Here is a 23,462-nt window from a genome sequence, read left to right as displayed (position 1 = left end):
ATTTTGTTATGTAGTTGTTTAGTTCACTTTTGACAACCTCAAGTTCTTATTTTATCATACATATACTTAATCTGGTTGTGGATCAAGCCAATCCCAAAAACGAACATTGTTTTTTAATTATTCTAAAGGAAATCACATCGTTAGAGAAAGATTGTTGCTTCAAATTAAATGGGAGACATCGAGATGGAAAACACTACAATTGAATTGGCGCATAACCTACACCTTATTGTAGTGCTTTTTTTTTGATGTTTGAATTCGAGATAGAAATCCACAGTCGCATGAATTTTCATAGTACAAAGTTGAAGAACTTTATACTTGAGAGTAACCACATAAAGAAGACATTTGGAGACCTTTTTTGTTCAAGATTAAGGAACAAACTTGTTCCTTTTTTGAATTAATACAGATAATTTATTTTAGAGAATCTATAAACCACATAGGATGCTAAATCATCAAAACCCACCACATACGGCCATATTGGTTTTTTTTAGTAAGTGAAAATGTTCATTACCTTTACAAGTCAATAACTATTTTAACTATCCATATTGGTATTTTCCGCATTCCTTAGCATTTTTTATTTTTATAAGTATAACTTTCTAAAGCTTAGATTTCACCAAAACAATCAATGGCCATTTTTTTTGTACCGAATAAATTCATTTGAATTAGTTTCCTTTTGATGGAATAAACCAACACATCATTTTTTACAAAATCTATATGTATTTTATTAATTTAATTAATTAACCAACATGTTAACATCTCTAATTAATTTATCAAGTTGTTTTTCGATATTATTTTCATGGTTAGATTATGAAACCTTTTAGAGATAACCATGACCAGTTTGAACTAATTTTCCATTTAGTGCTAATATGTTGTCGGTTTGAATTGAATTTCTTTGTACAAACTTCTTTGGAAAGTGATATTTGATTTGAGAACATGCTGATTAAAGAAAAAACAAATTTGAACTACTAACATTTTGTGAATCACGAATTATGATCTAGATTACAATGATATGATGAACTGACTGATTGTCTTGTGATCATTAATAGTTTATTCTTCACCTTTATCCTTGATTTGCAGGCTTGGTCTGAAGACGCCTTTGTTTTTTCATAGTCAACTCTCTACTAAAGCTAACTGAAGACAAATTATTCACCCCGATCAATGACAGTTTCAAACAAAATAAATTGTATTCAACTTAAACTAAATTGTTTTGTTAGGATGTGTGCTTTGGGTTGATTCCTACACTTTTTGCGTTACTTTGCAATTCTAATGATGAAGACACTGACCATCTCATCACTTGCTCCTTTTGACATGAAACATGTGTATATGTACGCTCCTAGCGTGGTTTAGATGTTATAGGTGGGATCTCGACAACATAATTTTGGCTACTATAAACACGTCTAAGAGGCTTTCATTGAGGTGAAAAGTAATAGATTGTGTTGCATTCCAGATCATCTAGAATGCTCAAAACCCAAAGGTGTTTAACAACCAATCTTAGGTGCTGTTTGTTTTTTGTCTGCAGGTCTTCTTGGCCTCTTCTGTCTGTGCCGCGCAGACCACACTCAGACATTAGGCTTCGCAGACTGTTTTTTTTTCCGAAGATTGCAGACCTAAAAAGGTATGCGCGTCCTCTTCTTGGCGCAGAAGTGGACCAGAGTCTTCAAACCTCTTCAGACATCTTCTAGCCTAAAAACACATATATTTTAGTTTTTTTGTTGTTTTTTTAAACATAGATTTATTCCAACTTTATTTATGATAAACAATTTGGAAAAAAAAGTTACAATACCTAAAGAAAAAATGTTCGACGACACAATCATGACTTTTGTGACAAATTTATAAATACAATTTTAATTACAATAATGGTCCTTAGAGCTGCTTATATAGATATGAAAAAAAATCTTAATATTATCTTATATTTTTTGTGCCAAAATTTATAAAACATTACTTAATGCAATATCATTCATTTCTTGGAATAAATAATTATGATCAGTTTATAATTGATTTAATTGAAAAGGTAAAATGAAAATTTTGAAAATTTCATTTAAAATCAAAGTTTCTTTCAATCCATTTTACATGTTAAATTATTTTATCCTTAATTACAATATTTAGGTATATTTTTGCGACCAAAATTTGTTGGTTTTTATCGAATATATACATTAATTCGTACCATTTTATTTTCACTTTTTATATAATAATACATAAAAGTCGATTTACATTTGTTAATTATCTATAATAAAGTCATAAAATTATTGAAAAACTCTTTTTAAGTTTAAAAAGATCAGTTTAATTAGATTTTAGTTTATTTTAGCAGCCTACAGACGTTAAAAAACAAGCAGTCTTTTTTTTTTTTCAGACTACAGACGTTTGGTCCACCTCTTCTACTGCAAATGTCTACAGATGTGGTCCGCAGACTACATACATTTTGCCTCAGAAAAAACAAACAACATCTTAGGTGCTGTTTGTTTTTCCGAAGCAAAAATTCAAAAAGTCTGCAGACCACCTCTGCAAACCTCTGCAGCAGAAGAGGTGGACCAAACGGCTGCAAGCTGTAATAAGAAGCGTGTTTGTTTTTGTTAACATCTGCAGACTGCTGCAGACATTAAAAATTTAAAATAAACTAATTTAAAAAACAACATTAAAATAAATTAACTTATGTAAATCAAATTGTAGAAAACTGTTAAAGGGATATAAATTTAATGTATTAAATGTTAAAGGGATGAAAATAGAATATAGTATATAAGTAAAGGACCATAAACGTAATATTAAATATACTTCATGGACACTTATTTAAAAAACAACACACCTCGTTGTTAGATTTTTGGAAAAAAAAGGGCCGATTGTTTTTTGGGATTGGATTTTTTAGGTTTAGGTTTGAAGGGGTGGGAAAAGGTGGGAAGAGGTACAACAAGTGCTTCCCCAAGAAGCACAAGGGCACAGGTTTTAAGCCCCGAAGACTTCCGAAAAACAAACTGCTTCGGAACAAAAAGTGTTGTGCGTGTGCTGCGCCGCGCAGCAATAAGAGTTTTGAAGATGTTTTTTAAGAAAAACAAACAACACCTTAATCTTCTAACCGAGATGCAATACCAAAGGAACTAAACGGTGATGTCTTTCGTCTATGGCCAAAAAATATATTCTTGTTTGATCTTTTTGTTGTTCTTTCGTCTATGTAAGTATTATATTCTAGAGTAAATTACATGAATCGTCCTTTGTCCAGGTGCTAAAATGCACGTTCAGTCCCTATTTTTAAAACTTAACTCGGACCGTCCCTCGTTTGATTAAAAGTTGCAAGTTTCATCCCTCGTTAGTTTAAATTTACACGCTTAATCCCTTGCGAGACATGAAATGACTACAATGCCCTTTTCAATTTTATTTTTCAGTTATTTTTAACATTTCTCATTATTTTTAATTAATGAAAAATACTTTAACTAGAATTATAGGTCCACCCAACTTTAAACAAAAAATTATATTTTTTGCTCTTTTGTTGAACACTTAACCACCGGCACCACCACCGGAAAATGGAGCCCCACCGGAAATGTGCACACCAACCCCTTATCTTCCTCTCCCGATATGCTCTTCTCCAGAACTCAAAAATAAAAATAAGAAATTTGAAACCTGTAACCCAAATGATTCTAGAAGCGGAAAACTGTTTCAGAAATCTCAAAATTGTTCCAGAAATAAAAAATGGTGTTGCATCGTTTTGAAACCTGAAATATACACACCAGTTTCTTTCCATCTGATCTCACCTGATTTTTTTCCTGAAATCTTTGACCATTCATCGCTATTTGTTTCCTCATCTTCTTCTTGATCAGAGAAATTGAAAACACTAACACACAATGTGTGTCTGTTGATGCGATACAGAGAGAGAAAGAGTCGCCATCGCCACCCCTGTGCTAGGGACCTGAGAAATCGGGACGAGATTAGTGGTTTCAGATCAAGAACTTTGGGGCTTTTAGGAAGGATTTCACTTTGGAGGTTTCAGATCGAGCTCACCACCGATAATCTCTTCTTCCGTTGTGTGTTGCCACCACAGTTGGAGTTTGACTGGTGGTTTTAGGAGGAGACTGTACAGGGTGGGAAAGAGGTTGTACACGTAGAGGAGAGTCGTCGATGGAGACGATCTGTGTTCGATCTGAACCTGGTTCTCCGGTCTGAATCTTCCTCCTCTCCGATGGACTTATGACCTGGTCCGGTGAAGATACACACTGTAGACGGCGCACAGAAGAAGAAACGGGGGAGGGAGATAATCTGTTTAGGGTTTATAGTCTTCTTTTATTAAAGAAAATAAATAATTATTTTTACAATAAAAAACAATAATTAATTAATTAATAATAATTAAATAGAAAATAAATCATAAAAGAAATAAATAAGGGCAAAATTGTCTTTTTATGTCCGGAGGGATGAAGCGTGCAACTTTTAACCAAACGAGGGACGATCCGAGTTAATTTTTGAAAATAGGGATTGAACATGCATTTTGACACCTGGACGAGGGACGAAATTTACTCTATATTCTAAAGTCTTCTTAGCTTTTTTATAAATTCAGTCCCTTGATTTTGAAGACCCTATACGAAAAATTCAATCATTAAACATTTTTTATTATCAGGCAGATAAAAGTTCTAGACCATGTGAGGTCCGTGGGCCTGCTGGTTTCAATCTAAATCGTTTTCGAGAAGGGTATATAGATATAGATAAGCATAATTCATAAATGAAGTGAGGTAGCAGAGGGAATCCGAATCAGCAGGGTGGTGGGCCCTACCAACCCCAACCTTCCGTGATAGCCTACTAGCTAGGTCATATCATACTCTCTCACGTACGGACCTCCACACTCGTTGCTTAAAAGTTAAAACCTCTTCTTACCTCCTCATCCATCACCCAAAACATCCAAAAAAAAAAACTTCATACCCACAGATCTCTATCACAGCCAAATTCTGATTCCTAATCCTACACCTCCAATCTGATCCTCGATGGCCATGGAAGACAATGAAAGCTGTGGTAGCAGGGCAGTGGAATCGCCTAAAAAGAGTCGACAGCGACGCCAGAAACTTGAGGTTTATAACGATGTCCTTAATCGATTGTACGACATGAATCATGAGGATACCGAACAACCTGATTTCGAAGACCAGCTTTGGATTCACTTTAATCGCCTTCCTCCGAGGTAATTTATGTAAACTTTTTGTGACCGTTTAAATTGCTTTTTTTTTTGTTCGAATTGAGATGATTAGTCATGGTCTACTTCTCTTGAGAGCTATGGACAGAGGTTTGTTGAGCTATGTATGTCTGTACGTGTTTAATCATATGATAATTGAATGCGTATCGAAGGTTAACGGAATCAGTCTTCGACTTCTTTTCGTGTATGTGATGTGTCTGGTTTTTATAAGAGTATACCTTTTGCTGATGGACAGATATGCGCTGGATGTGAACGTAGAGAGAGCGGAAGATGTGATCACGCATAAGAGGGTTTTACAGATGGCAGAAAATCCTGCTAATAGACCTGCATTTGAAGTCCGCTTAGTGCAGGTAGAAATTTAACTGAAAAGTTACTTCTTTTTTTTTTTTTTTTTCTCGATTTATCAAATTTCGTCAACTGTCGCTTTCCAATGGTTGTTGGCTTGGGGATTTTATAAGTTACTGTGGAAATCTATTGATTTAAATTGAGGTTTGGCCTTCGCTTACCTAGAGTTCTGACTTCTGAGAATGACATCTGCTAGTAATTAATGTCCTTTGATTCTCTCTGGATATGAATATGTTGAAGGAACACATAAAGATTATCCCACCATTTCTTGAAAATCTACAGGTTGCTTTCTTGATTATCTGTTGATGTCACTTCTCTCTTATGCAAGGAATATCTTATATAGGTTCATCCTGCCTCAGATGGGAACACACCTGATTTGGACAATATGGAACCCTCAATGAAAGAAGATGCTCAGAGTCCTTCACCTTACAGCAACAGAAACGGGTATTGACATAAAACAATTATATCTGTTATTTTCTGCTTATTCTTTTCATGCTTGATTATCATCTTTATATCTGTGACTCTTGTTACAAGCTGATAGTTTGAATGTTGTTTGATTTCAGAAAAGATAAATATCAATTATCTTTATTTTCTAATTTAATTTTCTTTTCTACCTCTTCAATATAATTCCTTAGAGTGCACCCTCCATCTTTTGGTTCAGCACAGAACCTTGAAGGGCTTGCACTTAAAGCCACTAGACATCAGGACAGTTATGCAGACAATGATGTAAATTCAACTTCAGTATTTTCTAGGTAATACATTTTAACTTATAATTTATAGTTAAAAATGGTGTAAATTTACTAACATGTCCTTCCCTATGACATCCCATTCAACAAAAAAAAAGTTATTTCACCTTCCTCTTCTTCCTCTTCTTGCTGGCTTGTATTCTTTTATTCAAGATGATTATTTTTCCCAAAGTGATTTAATTAACTTTTCAGTTTTCCAATTACTTATTAGCTTTTGTACAAAATCTTTTAACTAAATGTTACCTTTTAAACTGGGATAGTGCAGGCCTATGCATGAGATCACATTTTCAACAATAGACAGACCAAAGCTCCTAAGTCAGGTATTAAAAATTCCACCTTTTACCCTTGGCGTGATGCATATTTACTATTTAGCTTATTCTAAGTCCAATTATGAAGTGAAAGTGTACATATGGTTCCATATATAAAACAAACAGACAGAAAAAGTAAACTATTAGAGGCATATGGAAGAATTGGAGATATTTTCTCATGTAACAGAAAATCAACAGAGCATTTTGGCAATTTTATGCAAAAAGTGGAAACATGTTATCATATTTGCATGCAAAAAAGCTACTCAAATTACAAATTTGTTGTATCTTCAATCTTCATCAAAATCTGACCCTTGTCTTTTAACAAGGCATGGAGCATTCAGTTTGCAGATGGTGGGTTTGACTTTGACTCGTAAGTCAACAATTCTATGTAGGTCTTTGACTTTGACTTTGACTTTGACTTTGAGTGGTTTTAGCTTCACGGTTATGTATTAACATATTGTACACCTAAACAATGGGTAGCTACTAGCTAGTTGATTCATGATTGCATGATTGCATATGATTTATGATTACTACTATAACAATTTTAACTTGTTTTTTCTTACAATAAGAAATTTAGATTAAATTACGTTTTTATTATTTCTACAGTTGACTTCTTTACTTTCTGAGGCTGGATTGAATATTCAAGAAGCACATGCTTTCTCCACTGCTGATGGCTTCTCCTTGGATGTCTTTGTTGTAGATGGTTGGCCTCATGAGGTATGTATGGTCTTAATATTGGTAAATGACCATTTTACCCTTTTTGGTTAAGTCAAAAAGAAACATCACCTTATATTTTACTGATTGATTTTTGATATTTCTAGGAAACCACACAGCTCAGAACTGCAATAGCAAGGGAGATAATGAAGGCTAAGGTAGTTTTTATTATCACATCTTTATTTGATCAGAGTTTTCTCTTATAAAAATTAAACTTTTTCTACAGGGGGAATCATATCCTGAAAAACCTTCTCCATCCACAATTTCCAAATCTACCCCTTCTCCAAGTAACTCTATCCCTTCAAATGATCATGTCAAAATACCCACTGATGGAACTGATGTATGGGAAATCGATGCAAGTCTTTTAAAATTTGAAAATAAAGTTGCATCTGGTACTTTTGGTGACCTGTAAGTATTTAAACTTTAAACCTCTTTTTTATAAACTTACAAATAATCTTACATCTTTTAAGTACATCTGTAATTTATTCAGATATAAAGGCACATATTGTAGTCAGGAAGTTGCTATTAAAGTTCTTAAACCAGAAAGAATCGATGCTGATATGCTAAGAGAATTCTCCCAAGAAGTTTTTATTATGAGGTTTGTACTTATTTATATTCCAAAAAGAATATTCTAATTATATTCCTTTTTTCTAACTTATATAGATTTTCATAAATACCCTTTTGAGTTGCAGGAAAATTAGACACAAAAATGTTGTTCAATTTATCGGAGCATGTACAGAGCCTACAAAACTATGCATTGTAACTGGTAACATGATTAATTTTAAAACCCTTTAAAAAATAATTTTAAATTTTATATTTTAAATGCGATTTTTTGTTTTTGTGATATCAGAGTTCATGGCACGTGGAAGCATATATAACTTTCTCCACAAGCAAAGTGGTTCTTTTAAGCTTCCTTTATTACTCAAAATATCAATCGATATATCCAAAGGCATGTCCTACCTCCACCAAAATAACATCATCCACCGAGACTTAAAAACCGCAAACCTTCTTATGGATGAACACGAAGTAAGAATTATTACCAAAATACCCTCCTTTTTATTATTTATAGGACTGAAATTACGAAAATACCCATGTTTACTTACACAGGTTGTTAAGGTTGCTGATTTTGGGGTGGCGAGGGTTCAGACGCAATCTGGAGTAATGACTGCGGAAACTGGAACGTACCGTTGGATGGCACCAGAGGTAAATTTGGATGTTTGAAAATGACGAAAATACCCTTTTGTGTGTAATATAATATAATATGGAAATATTTTTATATTTTGATTTGATGGGTTCTTGTATTTTAGTAACAGTCGTTATGAATTGAAGGTTATCGAGCACAAACCGTATGATCATAAAGCTGACGTGTTCAGTTTCGGGATAGTTCTATGGGAGCTTTTAACAGGCGAAGTAAGTCTCTTCTTTATTTATTTATTTTTTTTAGTAAATTACATATTTGGTCCTTGTGTATAGCTGATTTTTCATTTTTGGGACCAAATTTGCAAAAATCAGCTATGTTTAGGGACCGGAAGTGTAATTTTTTTAGATTTCTACTTTTCACATGAGCTGTGTTTCCACAGGTTCCCTACTCATACTTAACCCCGTTACAAGCAGCAGTTGGTGTAGTACAACAGGTATTCATTCAATCACTTTTTGGTTTTTTTTTTTCAAATGTCCAAACACCCCTCAGGGTTGATTAAGATCAGTGAGTGTGTTGTTGGGCAAAATGGTAATTTTATATTTTGTTCATCAGGGTTTACGGCCTACAATCCCTAAGGAGACACATCCAAAGCTTAAAGAGTTGCTCGAGAGTTGTTGGCAACAAAACCCGTCATTGAGACCCAACTTCACCCAAATTTTAGACAAACTAAAGCAATTAGCAAAAGAGGTATGAATTTTGAATTTTGAATTTTGAATTTTTTTTAATGATTTAAGATTTAAGAAGGTAATGTGATGACGTGGATAGGTTGGGAATGCGGGAGAGGGGCAAAAGGGGAAATCGAATAGTGGATTTTTCTCGGGTTTTAAAAAAGGGGCACCATTGAAGTAGTGGAAGCAAGAGATGTAATTTGTTTTTTTGTTTTTTTCTGTGTTATTTGGAAAATTTGTGTTCATGTCATCAAAATTTACTTGTTCTTGATATGATACGACTTCTTTTATATAACTTTATTAGTTTGACATGAAAGTTGAGTCATGGTTAGATTAGATTGCTATATGACTACAACTGTGGGTTTCGTTTTTTCTTCAGTTGGAGTTATTTGAGCTTTTGGTTTATAAAAAATTATATACAAAATTGTACCCTCTGACTTACAGAATAGTCCCTCTTTTAATAGAAAGTTACAGAATAGGTCCCTGTGTAGAATTATTTATACAGGAAAGGTCCTATGTTACTAATTTTTTTTTTTTACATAAATGGTCTCTTCCAAATAACAAAGTTACAGAAATGTTCCATATTTTTCACAAAATTACAGAGATAATCCTTTCCAAAAGCAAAGTTATAGAATTTGTCCATACGTTTCACAAAACTAGAGAGAATGGTCACATAATAACAAATTTATAGAAATGTATCCTATGTAGGAGAACATCCAGAAAACTCTGTGGAAAATATATGATTAATAAACATGGGGCAACGTGTGAACCACCTTACTAGTTTTGGATAAAGTATGATCTCAATGATTGTTTGGATAATTAAAAAAATCTTCTGGCAAAACTTTGAGAATAACCAAAGTGTATTTGTGTTTAGATCTCTTATAAATAGCAGGCTAGATTTCTTGATTTGACATTGATGTGTTTAACCATGATTTAACCTTTTTAAGTAGATGTTGGACTTATATTGATTGTTTGGGTCAAAGTAGAAGTTAGAGGATTAGAAATGATAAGGAAATCCCTGGCAAGGGTGCATGTTTAAAAAACATGAAGTTGAAAGACTAATTTTGACAAATGATAAAAAAATTTAGAACTTAAACCCTAAATTGGACTCTCCTTCTCCTTTGGAACGATTTGTGAGAATTGAGAGCTTCACATTGCTAGGGGAAATCAATTTGGGAAGAGATTGATGATTCATCCTAAAGTTCAACATTGAATCCAAGTGTTAAAGCACTTGCAGTTTGCACAAATATTCATCTCTATACATAGGAACTAAAGGATGAATCCGTTAAGTAAAGAAGAGATAAAAGAGATTTTGGTGTGAATTGTGAATTGGTTGAGTTTGTATTTAGATAGATAAATAATATGGTAAAAAAATACAATTTTTAAAATTCTTATCTAATTTGTTTTTCTATAAAACACTCCATTTCTCCATAATTTAACTGAGCCTTAGCAAATTATAAAACACTACTAGTTTCAAAAATATAATAAAAATGTATCACAATAAAACACTACTAGTTTCAAAAATATAATAAAAATGTATCACAACTTCAGAAAATAAAAAAACGTCGACAGCAGGGTTCGAACCTGCGCGGGCGAAGCCCAATAGATTTCAAGTCTATCTCCTTAACCACTCGGACATATCGACTAATTTGGAAATCCCACTAATGACATACAATATATTCTTTCAAGATAATGATGATTTTGTCTATATTTAAGTAAAATCATATTTTGTCTATATAATATAATAAGCTAATAACATCATTACAACTTACGTATATATAATAAAAAAGTGAACTTTAAACTTAAGTAAAAAAAAAAACACCACCTTACTCCAATAATCACAGAATCCTACTATATAAATGTATCAACAATCATCAACACAATTTATTTTTAAATTATATATCTATAATCAATACTAACACACCTTTGTTTGATTAACATTTTTTACTTTTGATATTTAGGAGATTCAACACCAGCATTCTTCGATATAATCGAGGTCTAGAAACTTGACTAAATAAAACTTTTTGTTCATAATTTTTGTATACAATGTTATGATCCATACATGCATATGGATCAAGAACCATCTAAACTTGTTTTTATTTACAAACTAACAATGATCCTCTTATTTGCTTCCATTTTTATTCACATTTTGCAAATTTCAAGACTCTATCGGAAGCCCATTCTGATTCCACGCAGCATATCCACCCGCTATATCCGTTACACCTGTAAAACCCTGCATTCATGCAAATTAAACAAAAAATTCCATCATTTCAAAATTCCTACTCAATATATACTCGACTATGAAGGTCTGAATGCATGCAAACTTACATAAGCAAGAAGATCTGTGGCAGCCATGAGCGACCTTTTCCCCAATTGGCATCCCTAAATGTTCATGAATCGAAGTGATCAAAAGATAGATTACAAATGCTTAAAGGAAAAAAAACTTATCGATCAAATTAGGTTTTTGAACTTACGACGATAAATTCATCATCTTTCCCAAAGTGGGATGAGACTTCGTCAATAAAGTTGGGATTTTTGGTCATCCCTGATCCGAGTCTGAACATGTAAGGAACATTAATGGCACCAATAGCATGTCCAGCAGCGAACTCTTCAGGAGTTCTACACAAAAAATGTTCATGATCATTTACATGGTGAAGCAATTAGAGAATGAATTGAAGACCCATTGAGTTCGTATTTCGATTAGAGTACCTCACATCTAAATAACGATGGCCGGCTTGATGAAGCTCGTGAGCCACACGCACCGGCACCGATGTAGGCGTCACCGGTGTTGTTGGCATCACATTCTCTCCGACTGTAGCCATCCAACTGTAAAGGACACCACGCCCAAAATACTCGAATAAAATTGAGGGAAATCGATATGGATTTTCAGAATTCAAAATTGATGGAAATCGAAAGGAGATCTAGATATATGTTTTCTGAGAAATTTGTAACTGGATCATGTTCATCAGTATCTATTCAGGATTTGAATATAATTTCTCGGCTGACCTGAAGTTCAAGTTTCTGCCTTTGTTGCCGATGTCATTGCTATTTCTACGGGTGCGTTGATTCGATAACTGAGCCTTCGTCGTCAATTCGAATCTGAAACACCCAATTATACATACAATTAGCTTATTATCGAATTTAATTTGCAGAAATGACGTTTGAATCGAGTAAAACCTTGGATTGGCGAGGCATTGGGAAGGAGATAGACGAGGGGCCGATGAGATTGGGGAAGCAACGGCAATCGGTGTAGCAGTGGTCATCATCATGATGAATAGTGAAGGTAGGGCTTTGTTTGGATATGATATAATGTGTGAAGAAGATGGAGTTTCGTATGGGGGAGAGTGTGGTTATATGGAGAGATGAAGGATGGGACGCCATGAATGTGAATGATGAGCGACAGGATATTTGGATAATTTGTGTGAGTCATCATGATAAGTTCGAAAGATGGCGATCTTTCACTTCTGCTCCTTCACACGTGTTGATTACTTCCATAAAGAGGAATATACATTTACAAGCAAGATATGCACATAAGTCCACTCTAATTAGGCTGCAGGGTCTGGTGCGGTTCCAGGAAGTGCGGTTTCGCCACATAAGCTGCAAACACCGCCACCTGGGTGCGGTTTGATGCGGTTCAAACCGCAGTGCGGTAAAAAATGGCCGCGGCTTGTGATTGGGTGTAGATAATTTGACTGTTTTGTGATCGGGTGGGGAGAAATTAAAGTTTTTATTTAATTTTTTTTTTTAAAATAAAGTGTGTCACCACTCCTTGGGTGTGACAAGGAACTGCACTTTTGTGGTAAAAATGACGTGGCGCGCAACGAAGGGTAAAAGGGTAAAAACTATAATATTAAAATTGAATTAGTCGTAGTTCAATTTTTTTTTCTTCACCTTTTTAGGATGAAATGATGAATGGTCGGTCTAATTTCAATTCGGATTAAAATTACAGATTTTTTGTTTGAAGAATAAATGCTATTTCATAAAAATATTAAAAGAATATGTTTAGAAATTAGTATGATATTATTATATTAAAAACTCCAATTAATAATAATTATTTATATAATGTATAATTAGACTAAATTACATACATAATCCTCTTGTTTTGGAAAAATATGGAATCTTCTTAGCTATTTAATTATTTCATTCGGACTTCAATATTATTTTGTTATGGTTTCACCCCTTCTGCTAGTGGTGCACAGATAGAACGGTTTTTAAACCGATATCGATCTTCTTAGCTATTTAATTATTTTCACTCGGACTATAATATTTTTTTGTTATGGTTTTCATCCCTTCCCCCACTGCACAGATAGAATGGTTTTAAATCGGTCTCGAAAAAGACTGAGACCGAACTTAAATCAGACCAGATAAAAAAAAACACATGTTAAAAAAAAGTCCTCATAGGAAAAGATTGGATAAGACCAATCCGAGAAAATATAGGACCATTTCGAGATTGGTCACAAAAAGATCAGACAGTTTCGAGATCGACTCAAGAACAATCACAAAGAATATCCTTCCGAGACCACCTATAACAACCTAAGGCTTGTGAGAAGCTAGTGAAGTTAATAAATAGCTGATGTGGCCATCTCCTATGCGTAAAAACCTTCCACCCATTTCGTTCAGCCTCATGTCTCATATATAGTTATATATTTGTAATCGGTTAAAAAAACCATAAGATCCACTATATAATTGGAAAAAGTTAAAGAAAAAGATTGTTTATTAACAAGCTCAATGAAAAAACTCATACTAGATTTTTTCATTTTTTCTTTTTCATTTTTCTAAAACTTTTTAGTTTGAAAAAGCTTTTTAAAAAACTTATAAAAAATTTCTTATTATAAATGCTCTAACTATTAACTATAAGTCAATTAATAATTATGGTCAAGGTTTTAAAAAACTCGTCATGACTCTAAGATTTGTACTTGACGTCAAACTTTAATAAAATGCCGCATTAAATCATATATGTATATAAATATGAATAATAGTAGAAAATACATATAAAATATTAAGTATATACAAAATTACTTCCCTTATGTCACGCCTTACAAATGACGTGGCTCGCCACGACTCGTAAAAACTTGAGACTTGACATTGTCGTCAAAGTCACACCTAAAGTTATTTAGAACCTTGATCATGGTATATGAAAAATAACGTTAACTTTAGTCAAATTTTTTTTGATGAATCATTAAAATATATTTACAAAGTTGATCCCATAGAGTGTTTAAGCTGGTAAAACAATTTGATATGATTTTAAATTTTTTAAATTTATAACGAATGGTTTACATTAAATATTAGTAATGCTATCATTTTAATAGATATTTGTTAGAATAATAGGAACGAATAGATTCTAATATGAGAACATCATGATGATATGATTTATTAAGAACATAAGAATGTAAATAAGATCACGATTTCATTAGAGAGTAAGTAAACGGTTCGGTACAAGAAGTAGGGAACTATTCACGCCAAAAGATACTCTCTCTATTAACTAACTCTCCTATATATAGGCCTGAGAGGAGAGTAAGAAAGGAATATGCCTAAGTCAACGACAAAACTACGAACCTAAACATGAACAAATATGTGAAATATAAACAACAAATTTTGCATACGAAAGTGAAGACTATATAACAAGACAAAGTATATTGCAAACACAGTCGCTTACAAACTTGATGTAATACAAAATCTGAAACCTAACAATCTCCCCCTTTGTGTCAAGCTACGAATGTTGTCTCCACATCTTCTCATAAAAAACCTTTGGAATTGTGTTCAATAGAATCATATGAACCAACACCCACCATCTTATCATATTCGAGACACACCTCACATCACATGAAGTATTCAACTTGCAAACTTCAACTTATGAAAGAACATTGGTGAGAGGCGTTATTAGATATCAATGTTTTTCTTGCAAGAACATCATACAATTTCACATAACTCCATTCTCTGAAGTTTTGTAAACCACTCCCCACAGCTCCTTCTGAATATATCCAACCTTAAGACTTTCCAGTCTGCCAGGTTGTGGGAATGGGTTCAGAATTGGTTTCATGTTCAACAATTTCGAAATCTCGACCTCCATATTTGATATTTATTGAATATAACCCCTTATCATCCTTATCAAAATCCAAAAAATAGGCTCATACTTCACAGGATCTATGACAACAATGTTGAGAAGAACAATCTAATCATATTGATTCATCAGTGGAAGATCAGTAGGTGTAAAATCAAAAGCTTCATGATTAACTCCTATGAATCCTTTGAAAGCTATGTTCGAAAATCCTTTAGCTTCAAAAGGTTTCCCAACCTTTAAACCAAAAATTCATTTCAAGCTCTAAATTGCAAACTAAGGTCTTGACTACTTTGCATAGAAATTGAATAATTTCTTATTTACTACCGCATTTCCCAAAGGAATATCTACGAATTTATCCAAACTTTGAAACACATAGGCTTTAGTAGTCATTGGGAAATACAATTGAGAATTAAAATCATTCTTCACTAAAAAGGATGTAATTGGTTCCAACAAAAAAGGTTTCACCTTCTTAATCGCTTCTTTCTCAATGCGATCAATAGTCCATTCAGGAAATAATGGTCTTTTAGATGCTTTAATATCAGCAACATTTTGTTTTTCAGCATCCAATTGATCAAGAGCTTCCTTAATAGATTTTAACTCGTCAAGCTCTTTGTCTCTTGCAACTTGAGCTTTTCTCTCTTCCTCAGTGAGTAAAGGATTAGTATCTTCCTCCAAAATCACATCCCCTTTTCCTTTTGCTGAACCAAAATCTACATTAACCTTATGTCAAGTGCTTGCTTTTTCCCATCTTCCATAGATCATTTATCAAGAATAATCTTTGAAGCATCAGACTTCTCCATATTCATAGTCTGATAAGGATTTTTAATATTAACTGTTGGAGTTGGAATGTTAGAAGATGTAATTTCAGTATTGATAGGCTCTTCAACATTGATAGGTTCAATTCCCTCTCCAACATTCATAAGTTCAACTCCTTCTCCCGTTGTTGCGAGTAGCACCGCTACTCATAACATTAGAGAGATGACTAAACTTGTGTAACATCCATAAAATTCATAAAAGTTTTAAACTTTTCAAATATCCAAAAACCACCATTTATTACAAATTGTTTTCAAAATAGTTTAGCATAAGAGAAATCCCAGAAATCATAATATGAAATGCAAGGAGGTGCACGATCAAGCCTTCTCCTTCCTGCGATCATCCGGAGTACCTTTAACAAAATCCACAATTGTAAGCCCGAAACTTAGTGAGTTTCCCCCAAAATACCGATACATAACAAATAATACACATAATGACAACATGTAATGGGTCCACAACTTTACAAACTGGATTACCCCTGAGCCAACAGTATGTGTTTGGCATGCCCTCCTTGGCCCTCAACTCATATCTGACGTTCTCCAGGGTTTGTTGGCTATAGCATGAAGCAGTACAACCTCAACCCAACCCATACAACATGTCGACATGTAATAGATAAATACACATACGGATAATCAGACAATATCATAGGTAGTCCTACAGATCTACCGGACTAGCATATCAAACTAGCATGCATATCTAAATCATACTCAACATATCAATAACTACTAGGATATCAATCCAATGGGCCGACCTCGATGCCGTCGACCCCTAAGTATAGTGAGGAAAACTCACTTCACAAGCGGTACTGACTGACAAGATCCAACTCTCAAATCACAGCTTCAAACTTAACTGCCTACAATCACCATGTGACTCACTCCATCAAAATCCCAAAATACCCTTAAATACCCTCAATGTCAAACTAGGTCAACCATGGTCAAATTCAAAGTCAATAGTCAATGTTGACCTAACTCGTCGAGTGCATCCATCGACTCGTTGAGTTCCTTCAGTACTTAAAAAAACGAGAAAAAAAAACCCGAACCAATTCGCCGAGTTGTTAGAACAACTCGTCGACTTCCTACAGTATCCACAAACGGGAAAACCCGATTCAACTCGCCAAGTTGGCTAGGCAACTCGTCGAGTGCTCATAGTCTTAATGCATTCAGCCATTTTCCAAGTGAATCTAATGCCTCAAACCATAGATCTGGTCCCCTAGGGTTAAGATACCAAGTAAAGTTGCTAACTTTACATCCATGCATGGCATCAAGGGGCTAAAAAACCCAAACAAAGCTTATTAAGGGACTTAGGGATTGAAGGAGGGCCAAGATTTGATAAAGTTGGCAACTTTAAGTCCATGGAGGCCATGAGATGTCCAGATCTGAAGTCATAGCTTCATAACATGCTCAAATCCAAGAATGGTCCCAAAATAAGCTAATAATGACCATAAACTTTCAAGTGAAGAGATCTAGCAAATGAATGATCAAGATATCGAATTTATACCTCAATATGGATGCAACAACAGTGAAAATCCTGGATCTAAAGCCTTCCTCTCAATCAATCCTCTTCAAGCTTCAAGTTCCTTCCAAAAGAGCACCAAAACTCACACTCCAATCTCACACACACTCTAAATGAGAGATGAGACACGAATTAGGGTTTCTATGGACAAAGGAGGTGATAAGGGAGGCCAACAATGAGACTTAAGGTCTTTAAATAGGGTGCAAAACCCTAAACATTAGGGTTTCATATTCAGCCTTCAACTCGTAGAGTTGGGGCCTTGCAACTCGTCGAGTAGGTCTTGAAAAATACGCGACCATTATATCTCAACACGACGAGTTGGCACCTCCCAACTCGTCGAGTTGCCCTGTAAAAATACATATATAAAGCTTTAAATTCATACCTGAAGATTAGGATGTTACAGCTTGGTAAAAATAGGATTGAGTTTCACATGCAATATTTGACTTCTGAGACATGATAACCGTTTCCAACATTTATCCCTCTTGTACATGAAGAACCACCTGTTTCCAACATTATACTTATAGAAGCAACCAATTCAATATTTAAAAAACCTTTAACAAGAGTTAGACCTAAAAATTTACAAAAATTAGCTTTAGTAATGGATGTTTTATGACCATGAACTTCAAAATTCATCACTTTAAGCTTTTTGTTGTAAATTGCATTCAAATAAGCCACCAATAAAGCAGACATTGGAACATTCTCAGACAAAAGCAAAGCCCTATTTAACCGATAATGATTAAGACATTCGATCAAAGGACACACAATTTTGTTGTACTTTAATGCATTGAGATCTACTATCATGTTCTGATTTGGCTTGATACTCAACATGACAGATGTTGTAGATTGATCCATGAATGAAACATGTTTAGAGGATGTCATTTGAAGAGGTTGAAGGTAAGAAATAAAGAAAATCGTCAATATGTGTTGTAATAAAAACCCTTATAGTTAGGAAACATTCCTAAATAAATATGAGGTGATGTAATAAAATAATAAATCCATGATAGGTGTTATTTTAGCGACCTACATATATAAAAATACAATAAAAGAGTTTCAGAACATATTTAACACCATTTGTCTTTTTCCGATGTAAGCTGTGAGTCCCATTTATATAGGATAGAAACACACAAATAGGCTTATCCTGTTTTCATTGGGTCTGAAATGCCATATTCCGACATGTTGGTTAGTTTTCAAATATATGAAAATGGATGCTATTTTTGTTAAAACTTTATAAAACATGGCTAAATTTATCTAACATCCTTTCTTATGTCATTTACAATGTCAGTAAGTTCATATTTTCATAGTTATTTGACATAGGATTCTCATATTTCTTAAATTGCTTCATATAATATATGTAACATTAGTTTAATTTATACATCTAAATGTCCTTTTATGTTATTTCACAAGCCGTATATCTTATCAACTAGGATTTACCAAATATTATTATTTTATCAGCTACAAATTAATTATCAACAACCAACTAGCTTATTCGACAAAGACTAGCTTTTCAGCTAAAATCTAACTTTTCATCTAGTTTGCCAAAAATAACTTTACTCTAAAAGATAATTTATGAATGAGAGCTCTAACTTAACTCTCACTCAGCTGGTTCGACGAGGATATGTCAAATGTTTGTGTGGTAGAACACTTAACGGACTGGTCTCCTACTAAACAATCAACAAGTGATGTTTTGCTATTGGGATTGGCTTTAAAAGGGTTTGAATATCATGTATTTTAAAAATTCAGGATATGTTTTGGAAAGATTTGTAGATGGGGTATTTTAAACTTCAACACCAGTTCCATACTCTCTTTGCCATTGAAAAAAAAAAGAACTGTAAGGTTGTAGATCGTCTAAATCATTTTGGTTCTGATCCGGTATGGAGTTGGATTAAACCCCCCAACACCACTATTGAAGCACAAGAACTCCAGTAGATGAACAATGCCATGAGACAACACTATATCCAAAATTACCCAAATAGATGCAAATTTATGATTGCTTCAGATGGTTGATACATTGTGAGAAGTCTTAGGATGCTTGTGGATTTTATGAATCCATACAGTTGCAATGACACCATTAGATGGGTTAGAACGGTCCCACTCACTGTTAGTTGTTTTATTTGGAAGGTTATTCTTGATAGAATTCCCACCATATTGGCATTATAGAAAATGGGTATAAATGTTAACTCAACAACATGTGGATTATGTAACAATATGCAGGAGAGAACGAACCATTTGTTTGTCACTTGCCCCTTCACTCGGGAGACTTAGTTTTGGATATATAGGTGGTGCAACATTCATCCTCATATCTATGATGCCGTGAAGGGTATATAGACTATGCTGAAAACTGGGGAAATTGTCCAAAACAAAAAAAAGTTGTTTTTGAAGATTGTGTATGGATCTATATGGAGTTTATGGAAGGCGAGAAGCGAACTGGATTTCAAAAACAGAAACACATCTCCCCCAAAGGTGTGAAAATATTATTTTATTGGTGTTTGATTAGATGAAATATAGGGACAATAAGAGGGATTTACGTTGGGTTAATTGGGGCTATCATCCTTTGAATTGCCTGCAATTTGTTGTCTTTTAAAAACCTTTTGTATTGTTTTTTACCCTGCATCTAAGTTCTTGTTATATGTGTTGGCTCTTTTTTTCATTTTCTCCTTGGTTCCAAAAAAAGTTAGTGATGCATCGCTGGTATTTAAATAGCAACACAATACTTTAGCGTATTATTATTTATGTCATGTAAGACTAGTTAGTTGAGTTGATTAGTTAGTCTGTTAGACATTCATTTGGATTAGTTAAAGCTTAGTTAGTTTTCTGATTTCTTTCTATAAATAGATTAAATTTGTAATAATTTTAGTAATTAATTCAATGAGCAGTTTGTTCTTTATCTTTACAATTCATTCATTCATGAATCAACATGGTATTAGAGAGAATGATTCCCGATCCGTCATCACAGTTCTTCTTTTGATCAATCTATTCATTTCATTTCCGCATTCGATTTTGTCACACTTACACAATTCTTCATATATATTCCCATTATTGAATCTAGTTCCAATCCGAATCCAAACTCGAATTCAAATACAAATTTCTCTGATCCTTTTTATCTTCATCCATCAGATCACCCTAGCTTGTTGTTAGTTTGAAAACAATTTGATGGATCAAATTTTGGTTCAGGGAGTAAAGCAATTCTCATTTCATTATCTGCGAAGAATAAGATTGGATTTATCAATGGAAAATTACCAAAATCTGACAATGATGATCCAAAATTAGATCTATTTCAGAGATGCAATGACATGGTGACCTCTTGGATCCTCAATGTTCTTACTAGTGATATCGCTGAATCAGTTCTCTATTCATGTTCTGCATTTAGGATATGGAAGGATTTGGATGAGCGTTTAGGTCAATACAATAGAGCAAAACTCTATCAACTTCAAAAGGATATCTCAGACTTGTCTCAAGTTAATAACGATCTTGTTTCTTACTTCACAAAACTTAAGAAACAGTGGGACGAACTGAGTGCCTTATCTTCATTCTCTTCGTATAACTATGGTGCTGCACAAAATCTTTGTGAATTTGAGCAAAATTTAAAACTCATTAAGTTCCTTATGGGAATTAATAGTGGTTATTGTTAAACCAGAGGTAGTATTTTGATGATGAAACCTCTTCCAATTGTTGCTTAAGCCTACGCTATATTAGTTTAAGATGAAAAAAATAGAGAGAAGTTAAATCTTCATCTATATTCATGACTGACTCTGCTTCGATGAATATAAGAATGAAAAATCTTCAATCCAAACCAAACTATGAAAAAAGAAGCATGTAGTGTGTACTCATGATAAGAAAACATGCCACATAATCAATAAGTGTTATCGATTAGCTGGATTTCTAAAGGATTTCTAGTTCACCAAAACAAGGAGTGTTGTCCAAATGTTAACAATCTTCAATAGCCTACTAAAGATTATTCAACATTAAAAGGAAGTGTTCTACCTGCATTTACAAACGATCAATATCAAAAATTCATTTCCATGCTCAATTGCATCAAGTCTAATGGGCCTAACTCAGGATCTAACACTACCGATCAACCTTCTCAAGAACACATTCAGGGAAAAAATTATTCCAGTGTCATTTTCGCTGGTAATTATCATACTCCATTTGATCTAAATAAATGTCATCACATCACAAATGAAACTTCTACCTGGATCATTGATTCCGATGCAAGTGATCATATGTGTTTTGATAGATCTCTATTATTCAACATTTGTAAACTTACTGTACCACATTATGTTCTTCTTCCTAATGGTGAAAAGACCATTTTATTTGAAATTGGTCATGCTCATATCGCCAAAGATGTGTTCACTCAAATTGTTCTGTACGTGACTATGTTTCGGTATAATCTTCTTTCCATTGGTAAAATTTGCAAAGATCTCAAATCCTTCATTCTATTCTTAGAACATCATTGTTTCTTGTTACAATTCCTCACTTTGAAGAGGCCTCTGGTTCTTGGTAGACATCGTGATGGATTGTATTTTGTTCACTGTACATAAGAAGCAAATAAGAGTCTAACTATGTCTGTTATTAATAAGGCTTCGTTGAATACATTTGTCATTTTTCCAATTCTCTATGTAATTTTGTTTCAAGTGATACCTCTGTTTCTCTATGGCATAAGTGTATTGGCCATTTACCAATGTATAAGTTAAAAACTTTTAATGTGTTGAGTAAATATGATGATAGCCATGATTTCTTTTGTGACATTTGTCCTAAATCAAGAAAACACTAACATCTATTTCATCATAGTCACATTCATACAAATTCTCCTTTTGAACTTATACATATTGACACTTGGGGGCCTTATAAATCCAAGACATATGATGGTTATTCATATATTTTTTTTAACAATTGTTGATGATTTCACTCGATCAACATGAATCCATCTTTTGAGCATAAATATCAATGCATTTCAAGTGTTGAAAGGATTCATTGCATTGATTGAGACCCAATTTGATAAGAAAATTCACATTATTCGATCAAATTTCTTCAACAAAAAGGAATTTTACACCAAACCAACTGTCAAAGTACACCCCATCAAAATGGAGTTGTGGAGCGCAAATATAAACACCTTCTTGAAACATCTCGAGGTCTCTTGTTTCAGTTAAATCTTCCTATAAGTTTTTGGGGAGAATATGTTTTGACAACAACCTATCTCATCAATCGTTTTCTAACAAAATTATTAAATGGAGAAACACCATTTAGTAAAATAAATGGATTAGAATCCTCTTATACTCCAAGAAAAATGGGACAAATTTATCCCTTGAGCATCTTCATTTGTTTTCATTGGTTACCCTTTTGAGAAGAAAGCATATAAGCTCTATAATATAGATACTAAAAAGTTTGTCTTTTCCAAAGATGTGAATTTTCATGAATTCATCTTTCCATTCCACTTCATGCAACCAAATTTTGTTCCAATGTTTCCAATTCCAGAGTCATTACATGTTCATAATGATGACTCAATCCCTTCTTTTATTTCACCATTAACTTCTCATTCTCATTCCCCTTCACCCTTAATCGATGCTTCTTCTGCCTCACAAAATCAACTAACTTCAGTTACAAATCCATCAATTTCTATTCGAAATACAGATTCTGCCCTTGCTCTAATTTTTGTCCCACAACAAAATTCTTATGAACTGATTGATATAAGATGAACAAAAAGAGTATCCAGAACACCATCATATCTTTAAGATTATAATTCTGCTTATTTTTCATCGTTTATGCATTCCATGACTTGAGTTGCTTCCAGTCAACATGTTTGTTTCTCAACCTTATCTGATCATAGCAAATAATTGATAAAAAGTGTTGATCATTTATTTGAACCTTTGTAACAAGAAGAGGCTGTTAATATTCCAGAACGGAGTGAAGCTATGAATAAGGAATTTGAAGCGTTGGAT

The 23,462-nt window shown here is 33.6% G+C and overlaps 3 protein-coding genes and 1 non-coding gene across 5 annotated transcripts; 2 read left to right on the top strand and 2 right to left on the bottom strand.

Annotated features, from left to right (window-relative positions):
* Nucleotides 1–4,706: 4,706 nt before the first annotated feature.
* On the top strand, nt 4,707–9,456 carry LOC145166721 (serine/threonine-protein kinase STY17-like). 2 transcript variants are annotated; one of them, XM_079085750.1, is made up of 16 exons: nt 4,710–5,146; nt 5,394–5,508; nt 5,847–5,947; nt 6,139–6,255; nt 6,515–6,569; nt 7,164–7,274; nt 7,379–7,429; nt 7,498–7,679; nt 7,762–7,869; nt 7,964–8,037; nt 8,122–8,297; nt 8,379–8,474; nt 8,601–8,681; nt 8,852–8,905; nt 9,025–9,159; nt 9,238–9,456. In XM_079085750.1, the coding sequence occupies exons 1-16, from the start codon at nt 4,956–4,958 to the stop codon at nt 9,319–9,321; spliced, it is 1,731 nt and encodes a 576-aa protein (XP_078941876.1). In that variant the 5' UTR covers nt 4,710–4,955; the 3' UTR covers nt 9,322–9,456. The 2 variants fall into 2 exon arrangements, with proteins under 2 accessions (XP_078941877.1, XP_078941876.1); XM_079085751.1 differs by lacking the exons at nt 8,852–8,905; nt 9,025–9,159; nt 9,238–9,456 and having other exon boundaries at nt 4,707–5,146; nt 8,585–8,681.
* Nucleotides 9,457–10,703: 1,247 nt separating this feature from the next.
* On the bottom strand, nt 10,704–10,785 carry TRNAS-UGA (transfer RNA serine (anticodon UGA)). The gene has a single exon. It is a non-coding gene; the product is annotated as a tRNA-Ser (tRNA).
* A 361-nt stretch (nt 10,786–11,146) lies between these two features.
* Nucleotides 11,147–12,483, bottom strand: STR16 (sulfurtransferase protein 16). The gene is made up of 6 exons (XM_079085749.1): nt 12,318–12,483; nt 12,147–12,239; nt 11,850–11,966; nt 11,615–11,759; nt 11,469–11,522; nt 11,147–11,373 (listed from the first exon to the last, which is right to left on the bottom strand). Exons 1-6 carry the CDS (start codon nt 12,407–12,409, stop codon nt 11,299–11,301), a joined length of 576 nt encoding a protein of 191 aa, XP_078941875.1. The 5' UTR covers nt 12,410–12,483; the 3' UTR covers nt 11,147–11,298.
* Nucleotides 12,484–18,398: 5,915 nt separating this feature from the next.
* On the top strand, nt 18,399–21,155 carry LOC145164184 (uncharacterized). Its single transcript, XM_079082911.1, has 2 exons — nt 18,399–18,420; nt 20,698–21,155. Exons 1-2 carry the CDS (start codon nt 18,399–18,401, stop codon nt 21,153–21,155), a joined length of 480 nt encoding a protein of 159 aa, XP_078939037.1.
* The last annotated feature ends 2,307 nt before the right edge of the window (nt 21,156–23,462 follow it).

This window comes from Lactuca virosa, chromosome 3, assembly GCF_052849685.1.
Source record: "Lactuca virosa cultivar CGN04683 chromosome 3, Lactuca_virosa_CGN04683_v6, whole genome shotgun sequence".
Classification (NCBI taxonomy): domain Eukaryota; kingdom Viridiplantae; phylum Streptophyta; class Magnoliopsida; order Asterales; family Asteraceae; genus Lactuca; species Lactuca virosa.
Note: the sequence above shows the minus strand (reverse complement) of the source record. Positions and strands in the feature narration are given on the sequence as shown.

Excerpts from the sequence above, each read along its gene's own strand:
- LOC145164184 (XM_079082911.1), top strand. The coding sequence starts at position 18,399 with ATGTCATTTGAAGAGGTTGAAG. Across the intron at positions 18,421-20,697 it reads GTCATTTGAAGAGGTTGAAG|GGAGTAAAGCAATTCTCATT; the intron begins GTAAGAAATAAA and ends ATTTTGGTTCAG.
- STR16 (XM_079085749.1), bottom strand. The coding sequence starts at position 12,409 with ATGATGATGACCACTGCTACACCGATTGCCGTTGCTTCCCCAATCTCA. Across the intron at positions 11,760-11,849 it reads CATCGTTATTTAGATGTGAG|AACTCCTGAAGAGTTCGCTG; the intron begins GTACTCTAATCG and ends TTTTTTGTGTAG. Across the intron at positions 11,374-11,468 it reads CCACAGATCTTCTTGCTTAT|GGTTTTACAGGTGTAACGGA; the intron begins GTAAGTTTGCAT and ends GCATGAATGCAG.
- LOC145166721 (XM_079085750.1), top strand. The coding sequence starts at position 4,956 with ATGGCCATGGAAGACAATGAAAGCTGTGGTAGCAGGGCAGTGGAATCG. Across the intron at positions 5,509-5,846 it reads TTGAAGTCCGCTTAGTGCAG|GTTCATCCTGCCTCAGATGG; the intron begins GTAGAAATTTAA and ends TATCTTATATAG. Across the intron at positions 8,038-8,121 it reads AAAACTATGCATTGTAACTG|AGTTCATGGCACGTGGAAGC; the intron begins GTAACATGATTA and ends TTGTGATATCAG.